The following is a 10,739-nucleotide window of genomic DNA, read 5'->3' as shown; positions in this document are numbered from 1 at the left end:
GTTTAAAAAACAATGATTTTTATTTCTAAACTTGTACATAAGTAGGTACATTTTATTTATATATTTAAAACGTGAAAATTTCATGTTTCTTTCATTTAATTCAATAAAAATATAGTGCAATATCGAAACGTAGTTTTTATTCTCTCCAATTGCAAATTAAAAAAAAATCCGATTATCCGAATATTTGATTATCCGAATGGGTCCCGGTCCCCATTAATTCGGATAATTGGAGTTCTACTGTATATAAATAAGATGAATCGCAAAATGTGTTGGTAAGCGCATAACTCGAGAACGGCTGAACCGATTTCGATAATTCTTTGTTTATTATATTCCTTGAAGTACGAGGATGGTTTTTATGTAGAGAAAACGTAAATATGTACCACGGGCGAAGCCGGGGCGGACCGCTAGTATTATAAAAAAAAGACAAAATTCAATTAATAGCTATATATTATTATTATTTAGTTACTTTAAAATTGATCCTACGAGTATTTTAACTGATTTTAACTGTATGCACAAATATTTCATGAATTCTCTTTACCTCACTAGAAGTAAAATATAAAAATGCTTATATTTAACCAAAATAGAATTAAAATTACTTTCTAGGAATGTATAACATAGAAATTATTAACGCAACATGTAGAGACATGAGATTTTATTCTAGTTTTACATGCGTGACAAAAAACCATTGTTTATTAACAAGTTTTTAGGTCACCAAGCGTAAACGCTTCGCTTATTACAATAATTTGCGCCGGGTGTGTCTCATGAAAGCCAACGCTAAAAATATCGTCTGATCCATGCAAAAGAGGAACGAAAAATAAACGCAGCACCCCTCAAATGTTAAAAATAATAATGCAGTAATATGACCATTTATAGCGAACTCGAATGTTGCCATTTGGGAATGACGTGAAGTTCGCGCGGAACAAGATGGCGTCAGCGATCAGCCAATCGCAGCGCTCGGTTCGGACGCTGCGCGGAGGCGACAGTAGCTTCATAACACCCCACCGCGCTTGCATTTTGATCAATCTCCGAGTAGTGTTGTGCGAATCGTGTAGTGTTTAAGTAATTTATATTTTTTAATTCAAAATGAGGGAAATCGTGCACATCCAGGCCGGTCAATGCGGTAACCAGATCGGAGCTAAAGTGAGTGAATATTTTGTTCATAACATTCAATAAAACTTATAAAATTATAAGCGATAAAAACGCCGGCTAGCGGTATCTTTCTCGAAATATCTAACACATAGATATCCATTACATACATTACATAGTATAAAGATAAACTTTTATTTTTTTGGGAAACTGCTTCCCTATTGCATGAACCGATTCAATTTTGACAGCTGAATATTAAAGTTTCACGAAACCGGTCTAATGTTCACGCACCCTTATTGGAGTTGCCACCCCCGTTTACCCGGGTTGCGTGTTTATTCGTACTAAGTATAATTCATTAAATTATTTGTTTTAATGTCCATCATAATATTATTTCAGTTCCAGTAATAACAAAATTATGAAATTAAAATAAGTGCAAATTAGAATAAGCTTATAATTAAAATATGATACTTACTTATAGGAGAATCTGGATGTTTGTTATGTTTACCTTTTTTATAAGTTTTTCATTTCCTCTTGTTTTGATAATAGGCAGTTTAGTATTACAATAGAATTAAGTATTACAATAAAATAGTATTACAATTAAATTAATTACTTAAATTATCTTAAAAATTAAAATTTAATATATATTATAAAGGCGAAAGTTTGTAAGGATGTATGGATGTATGGATGTTTGTTACTCTTTCACGTAAAAACTACTGAACCGAATACAATGTTTAACACACATATAGAGGGTAACTTGGATTAACACATAGGATAGTTTTTATCCCGGAAATCGGATAACGGGAACGGGAACTATGCGGGTTTTCCTTTGTAAACGCGGGCGAAGCCGCGGGCGGAAATCTAGTTAATTATATTTTTAAAATAATTTAAGCTACTTGGCAGGATAAGAACCCCACATCCAATGGATTTACGTAATTACGTAAGTTAATAATAAATCTTCAAGAGTTGTTAATATAGAGGTCAAAAAGGACTCTTACGTCATGCTAATTAAAACTAAAAACCGGTTTAAATGTAGGTAAAGGATGTCGAACCATAGATAATGAATGTTTACTTATGGATAAAAAATAGGTTTTTAAATATTTAAGACTGGGTGAAGGAAAGGAAGGAAGAGTTCACACCTCCATTGCTCTTTTTAATTATGTTGACCATAAATAAAACACGAAATCATAGATAAACTTACCGTATATTATATTTTTCTGCAGTATTAGAAAGTAATGCAGAAAAGTAGGGTTCGATTCCTAAAGCTTCCGATAGTCTAACAACTGATTTAATACACTCACAATCGATTAAAGGAACAGATGTTCAATTATTATCAATATGTATAACCTCATTACAGGACACTGACTTTACTCATTGCTTAAACTTGTACGCTCTAATGCAAATTTCTTCATCTCATAATATATTTTCCGATTTATCATATAGCATTACACTTATAAGATTCGTATTTGAATCTCAGTAACCTTAAATGTATTGGATATTCTTATACTTACTATGCAAATTTTAATAAAACAGTTTACTGGTTAGATAATGAGAGAAAAACAATTGAAATTTAACTGTTTATCAAGAATTAATATTTACACATACAATATGTCTATTGTATTGAAGATTTTAGATTAATTTTGTAACAAACATCCCCCAAGACTCTTGGGTCAAGAGCGTCCAAAATCAACATTCCTCATTATATTTCCCTTGACAAACACCAATAAATGGATTAAAAATTGATAAAACAATGTGGAAACGGTTGCTTAGTAACCAGTGATAGTATCTCAATTATTGCACCGTTAATAAATGTAAATGGACCATAATTACCAACTTTCCTCAAACTAGTGAAAATAGTAACGTGCCAATTATGTAGTCACGTAGTCAATGGCCTATCTCAAATCTATAGGGTACCTTTTGATACTTGAGTCTTGTGAATGCATTGCTGATACTGTATCTTATCTTGTACGAATATAGAAGATGATATAATACACGTATTGTTGAGAGATTGAAGGACTATACGTGGGGCGTAATTAGACGTTCTTTTCTATTGTTGATCTTGAATAATAGGGATAGGGCAATTGTGACTTTACGTGACGTTGAGGATAATTTAAATAACACTTAATTCTTGATTAAATGATCCTTCAATTTTAATTATTTGCTAGTATTTATTTGTTAAACAATACTTAGGCCCACACACATGGTATTAGCCCACCCAGACGATTCAAAATCGAAAGCAGTGAGCACTTCTAATATACCTAATCCGATTATACCATAAACCTTCCTCTCCATTCTCTAACCAATGAGTTATAAGCCAAAATCTTATAATGCTCTTAAAACGTCAGCTCTTAAACCTATTTATCTCGGTACATTATTCCAATACGGAGGCTGCAGCTTATCAAATGCATTCCAACACCATGAATCAGTGATCCATTTAGATTATCTTTGAGATCAAACGCGTGTTCTGCTTCTGGTCCACATTCAATCAGTTAACATCCTACATATACTTTGGTTAGGTTGGTATATACTGCAAGATTTATGTCGCAACGACATTTTTATTTTTAAATGTCAAAGTATAGACAAGTTTTTTTTTATTGAATAGGTTCGGGCGTTCCTTAACTGATGTAACACTTGCCTATTTTTGGGGATAATATTATACTTAGGCAACACTGACGCAAAAGTTATCTTAAAAAAAGCAATATGTTGTAAAAAGTAATTATATGTTATCTTTTTCTGTTAATTTGTTGTTTTCATTCACGTTGATGATTATAAAATAAAGGGAAATTTGTTTATTCTAATTAAACTTAAATATGCATATTGCATATTGGAATAACATAATATGGGATTCTAATTAGCATTATCAGGGAATATAAATATGACCCGCTATTTCGGGCTCATATCATAACAACAGATTTTAATGAATACTACCTAGTTTTCAATATTTTTTCTTATCATTCTTCTTCAAGTCGATGAACTTAACGTTACAGCTAATGAATTTTTATACAAGTTTCTTATTAGAATTTCATTTCGTAACTTAAAAAAATACAATATAGTCTGTGGTAAAATACCCAACGAAAATGAAAAAAAAAAACAAATGAATCATTAGAAAGAGATGAGCATACACGAGTAATATTCCTTATAAGTCACGTACAACTTACAAGCAAAGCTGTATCAACTATATTGAAGTGTGACTAACTTGCCGTCTGTCCTTGAATTCTTGAAAATATTGAGGTTATTATTTACTTTTGAGGTTGCTCGTGATGTCATTATTATAGCAGTGTTAGATGTTATTCAATACTTGAAAATAATACTTTTTGTACGTTGCTCAAGTTTAAGTCTCTTCATAAAATTTTAGTATTGATGCGGGCGAAATATCTTTGAAATTGTAATACGGTATTGTACGTTGCTCAAGTTTTGGTCTCTTAAAAATTTTAGGATGGATGCGGACAAAATATCAGAAATAGTATAATACGGTAAATTAATTTAAGTATCTCCTTCATAATTCAAATGCAACTGTAAATCTGTCAGGTACCTACCTAATAAAATTCAAAAATTGTTAAAGCTTCATTTACAATTTTATAAAATTTATTTAAACATTTCCAGACGAAAAATCAGCTGATTAGTATTCAGTGTTGCAATTAACAAAAATTCAAATTTAAAAATGTCAATATAAAAAATAATTCATTTAAAAATTTAAATAAAACACTGAATACTAAAACAAGTTAAGCAGACGGTAAAAATCTGAGATGCACAATTTCACTACATGATTATGTACCGAAACAATAGTTCCAACATTTTATACTCTGCTGGTCACACGTGTTCTAGTTTTAGTTTTATGTTTTAGCATTTTATCTTATCATAATGCAGAAGTGAAGATTACTGCCGGCCAATGAACCCACGGTCGATGCCCGGTAGTTTATAAATAGCTGTTCCCACTTCACTGTACTCATGCTGTGCTAAGTGAAAAAGCTGGCTAAAGCATAGACATTAGACAATTTTACAATGGATAGACCATGTAATAATGTAATCTTGAAACTAAAATATTACGATGTCATGCTGGAGCAGAATAATTTCATACATGATAGGTATATTTTACATGGTATCATCGCAATTCAAAACTACTATAACTTCTGTCTTTTCTTTAATCAGTATTTTTTACGTTTGCGTAAAATAAAATATTATTTTCACACTTGAAAAGTTCAAAATACACCTTACTTAATTATAGTTGCAAATGAATGCTTATAAGCTCCTCGTGACAGGCCTCGTATCTGCTATTTGCAGACAATACTATTTAAACATTCACAATATACATTGTATGAGCCGAACCCTGATTTCCCTTACAACTAGCACATTGTTCCGTTCGTTCACACGACATATCCAACTTTCATCGCATCTACCTTCTCTTATCTAGTTACTCTTAAGAAAGTAATCTAACTACGCCTTTCACTTTTATTAAAAATCATTATTCTGTCATACAACGAACGCCTGGCGTGATTCGATCATAATTAACTTGTTGATTGCTGCTCAAGATTTATCATCTTCGATTCTGTAGAACCCTGAGCTGTAACCTCCGTATTAGTCATTTTCTCATATACGGTATCAGTCGATGTTGTTTGCCTCACACGCCTACAGCCAAAGATGACATCATGCCAATCGCCTTACTGAATATTAATGCTATCAGTCGCTAGGCACTTAAGCGCTTCCATCTTGCATGAAACTTTATTCTGAATTGAGAAAACAAGTCATATTCATAATATTACACAAGCAAATTACAGACCATATGGTTAAGGTATTCAGGCCAGTTACGGAGAATCGAAAAGTGACATTCGAATGGTAATAAGTTTGCTTAAACGACTGGTACAATACGTTCTCTACATATAAGGTGAGATAACTGAATACGGCCGAGTCGTGGGCGTAGCCGGTCGCCAAGGCAACGCTGTGTACCACGATAAGTGACAACGTCTTGCGTAACCCATTGTACTCTCCGACTATAGTTATTAAAGACGTATTATGCATCCTGTCGGCCATTTACGAGATGGTTCATTGAGCTTTATTGTTCTGGACAATCCCAGTCGTTAAAGCTAGACATGGAAAATAAACCGATGCAAATACGAAACATATAATTAAACTAACAATTTCAATGCTACAATCGTATCGGTAACCGGTTCGAAAGTGGCTCGCTGCATTTACAATCTAAGTGCTTTCGTATACGCTTTTATTCGAAAGCACCGACCGACATAAATAAATATTTTATAGACTAACGGAATACCTTTCTTTCGCAGTTCTGGGAGATCATTTCCGACGAGCACGGCATCGACCCCACCGGCGCTTACCACGGCGACTCAGATTTACAGTTAGAACGCATCAACGTATACTACAATGAAGCTTCCGGTGGCAAATATGTACCCCGCGCTATCCTCGTCGACCTCGAGCCTGGCACCATGGACTCTGTCCGCTCTGGACCTTTCGGACAAATCTTCCGCCCTGACAACTTCGTTTTTGGACAATCTGGAGCCGGTAACAACTGGGCCAAAGGACACTACACAGAAGGCGCTGAATTAGTCGACTCAGTCCTCGATGTAGTCCGCAAAGAATCAGAATCATGCGATTGCCTCCAGGGATTCCAGCTCACACACTCCCTTGGTGGTGGTACCGGCTCCGGTATGGGAACACTCCTTATCTCCAAAATTCGTGAAGAATACCCCGATAGGATCATGAACACATACTCAGTTGTCCCCTCGCCCAAAGTATCAGACACGGTCGTAGAACCCTACAACGCAACACTCTCGGTACATCAACTAGTAGAAAACACAGACGAAACTTACTGCATTGACAACGAGGCTCTATACGACATCTGCTTCCGCACGCTCAAACTGTCCACACCCACCTATGGTGATCTCAACCATTTAGTATCCCTTACAATGTCTGGTGTCACCACTTGCCTTAGGTTCCCTGGTCAGCTCAACGCCGATCTCCGTAAATTAGCTGTAAACATGGTGCCCTTCCCCCGTCTCCACTTCTTCATGCCCGGATTTGCCCCTCTCACATCCCGTGGAAGCAGACAATACCGCGCCCTCACCGTGCCCGAACTCACCCAGCAGATGTTCGACGCCAAGAACATGATGGCCGCGTGTGACCCGCGCCACGGCCGCTACCTCACGGTGGCCGCTATCTTCCGTGGCCGCATGTCCATGAAGGAAGTGGACGAGCAGATGCTCAACATCCAGAACAAGAACTCGTCGTACTTCGTCGAATGGATCCCCAACAACGTGAAGACCGCCGTGTGCGACATCCCGCCCCGTGGTCTCAAGATGGCCGCCACCTTCATCGGAAACTCCACCGCCATCCAAGAGCTGTTCAAGCGCATCTCGGAGCAATTCACGGCTATGTTCAGGCGCAAGGCTTTCTTGCATTGGTACACCGGCGAGGGCATGGACGAGATGGAGTTCACCGAGGCGGAGAGCAACATGAACGATCTGGTCTCGGAGTACCAGCAGTACCAGGAGGCCACCGCCGACGAGGACGCGGAATTCGACGAAGAACAAGAGCAGGAGGTTGAAGACCACTAGGCGGTTGCGTTGCAACTTAGTTACTAAATTAATTGCCATTATCGTCTCGTTACTCTCGTAACATTAATGATTCCTAGTATCTGAAAAGGCCCGCTTTCTAACTTTTAACAGAACGCATGAGTTAACAAATCCCCGTTTTGACATGAAAGCATTTGTATTATTTAATACATTCCTTGTGATTCCAACCCTCGATGAGGTCTAGATCTGTAAATGCGAAGGCTGATAAAATTGTAGTCCCCCTTTATTTATTGTAAAGTTTGGACGTAGCCCGCAGCCAAACGGAAATGTTTATCGGCTTCTAATACAGAAGTTTTGATTATAATTGTGTTGAACAATAATTTAATGTATATAATAAAGATTTTTATTTATTAAACATTTTTATTTCATTCCACGACAAAGATATATCCTTTTAGTTCATAATAACATTAAAAAGGCGCGTATGTAACTTGAACCCGGAAGGAAAATTAGCGCCATTTTCAATGTCATAATAGATAAATGTTGCTAGTAACAACACTTTTCAAATAGGCATATTATGTAAACATATTAAAAAAAAATTATATTTCATCCTTTGGTTAATTTATCCAAATCTTAAATGAAAAATAGGGAACACAATATACATTAAAAGTGTTACAACAATATTTTCTCATATTTTTTTAGATTTCTTGATGACCTTATTACCTATTGACTGCAGTCTGCGAGTAATCAAATTAAGTGATTACAAACACAATGTCAATCCATTGAAAAAACATTGACCTTAGCTTCCAATTCCTGTAAAGACGATTAATTAAAGAGAATTCAGACTTTATACATAATATAGTTGAAATGACATTGCCATAATAATTTATTGGTTACAAAGTTGAAATTCTCAATACGATATGACATCACCAAGCTATAAATAGAAGTGCACTAACACCGTCCAATTAACGCAGACCTATTTATTTCCCGTTATTTCGTTTTAATGGGCAGATATCACGAATAACAGTGGAGGTGAGATGGGTCAACATAAACTGGTCGCGATAAGATGATGTCACATAAAACGCTTATGTCATACAACAAACAAGTTTATAATAATAATAATTATAATATGTGTATTAGTTTTAGTTCACGCATGAAAACCTGTCGATTGTCGAATGAGGTCATGTGGTAATGAAAATAATGATTGTTTCCGTCTCTGTTGACAAAAAGAAGTGACAAAATAAAATAATATGTAATATGTATGGGTGTACATAGCTGAAATCATACAGTCTGCAATTGATGAAAGGAAATGACTAAAATTATCTACTGAATGGATTTTGTTCAAAAGGTATTTTGCTAGTACGAAGTACCTATGATAAATATGTGATGTTTTCAGTTTCACAGATAACGAAATAGTTGCTACGTGACTACTTATTCCTACCTACATATACCTATAAGTCCTATAACGTTGTAAAACCTTACATTTGGTTGTACATTTTGTCGTAAAATGGGCCTATTTACAGGCTGAAACAAAGGATAAAAGCAATGGGTTTAGTATGTACCTTCTAACTGTATGTAGACTACCTACAGAGGATTATTTATTTTGTTTTTTAATCTAAGTATATATTTCAAAGTAACTTCGTAGATAATTGTTGAAATCGGATATTTAATAAAAATAAGGAAAATTTTAGTATTTACGTATATTATATGTATATTGGGTAAATGAGTTTTAGGTATGCCGTATGGTAACCCGTTTTCGATGGCTTAAAATTTGCATTGCATGTTTTCGTGTGATAATAATTATCAACTGGATAATGAAGTTCATTGATAAGATACATACGTAATATTTCTGCAGTTGTGTCATTCTTAAAATAATGAATTTGTTTTATCAATATTTATTATTGACGATTTTATCAATGCAGGTATTGTGAGCGGATGGGAGACACGGCGATAGGTAGATAGATATAATACATTTAATTATTAAAATGAAAATTTAACAATAATTACTTAATAAATAAGTTTTTTGGGACCTTTCACAAAAAAATTACTGATTCAAAAAAATATCTACTACCTACACAAATTTTAATTTTTCCCTTATCAGTTATCTCTAATTTTTAATTCTTCTAAAGAAAGTTCAAAAATATGAGCTGAGTATAATTGTGAGGGCCCAACCTGAGGAAGAGAATTAAAATAAAAGTTGAATAAAGTTTTGAAACTGAATTTGTGTTTTATTTTATTCCCTTCAAAAAATTTAATTAAAATCATACTTGATTTCAATAAAGTTATTTAGCAATTTCTAGCAAATACGGATACAAGTTTTACAAATACTAATAATAAAAATAATTCCGATAACTTTGAAATCAGAATAAAAAATATATTTTTAAAACATTTGAGATGCTTGAATCGATTTCAAATTCTCAATCCCATAAAACCTAAGCATAAAACTATGTGAACCTTGGAGCAATTAACTAGCCTGGAGAAGTAACAATTAATTGAACGTTTCTTATATAGTGGCTCTCTTTTATTCAATACCCTTATTAATGCGATAGAAAGAGACAACACACTATTATCTGCTTGGCATTCAAATCCACATGTAGCCACTTTTTGTTCTAAAAAGGTAGTGCTTGACACTTTATCGAATACTAAAATATCGATAAATAAAAAAATTAAGATATAAAATTGCTTGAAGATAATTTAAGATTCGTTTAATTTTGAATTATGGATAGGTAATTCCAAATTTTAAGATTCTTTTAATTTGGAATTATTCATTTACGATGCGTATTGACTGCCTTGCATTGTATGGTAGTGGTATTTATAAAAAATATTATTAGGTATTTCGGTTTAGGTTGTTTTTATGGTTTCGTAAAAAGGTACGTATATTTTCCTGTTTTCATAGATTCATTCATAGAATTATACCTACGGAACCCTTCGTGCGCGAATCTGACTTCCACTTGGTTGATCTTTTTACAAATCAATAGTCGTATCCTACTAATATTATAAAAGCAAAAATATATAAGAACTAGAGGTCCGCCCCGGCTTCGCCCGTGGTACATATTTCGCAATAAAAGGTAGCCTATGTCCTTTCTCGGGTATCAAAATATCTCCATACCAAATTTCATGCAAATTGGTTCA

At 34.3% G+C, this 10,739-nt stretch overlaps 1 protein-coding gene across 1 annotated transcript; it reads left to right on the top strand.

Annotated features, from left to right (window-relative positions):
• The first annotated feature begins 980 nt into the window (after positions 1 to 980).
• Positions 981 to 8,025, top strand: LOC149897784 (tubulin beta-1 chain-like). Its single transcript, XM_090116433.1, has 2 exons — positions 981 to 1,140; positions 6,366 to 8,025. The coding sequence occupies exons 1-2, from the start codon at positions 1,084 to 1,086 to the stop codon at positions 7,650 to 7,652; spliced, it is 1,344 nt and encodes a 447-aa protein (XP_089972559.1). The 5' UTR covers positions 981 to 1,083; the 3' UTR covers positions 7,653 to 8,025.
• The last annotated feature ends 2,714 nt before the right edge of the window (positions 8,026 to 10,739 follow it).

This window comes from Colias eurytheme, chromosome 25, assembly GCF_061535395.1.
Source record: "Colias eurytheme isolate Ceu_HAF_F1 chromosome 25, ilColEury1 Martin Lab GWU primary, whole genome shotgun sequence".
In the NCBI taxonomy this organism is placed as follows: domain Eukaryota; kingdom Metazoa; phylum Arthropoda; class Insecta; order Lepidoptera; family Pieridae; genus Colias; species Colias eurytheme.
The sequence above is the reverse complement of the archived record's forward strand: the minus strand, read 5'-3'. Positions and strand labels throughout refer to the sequence as shown.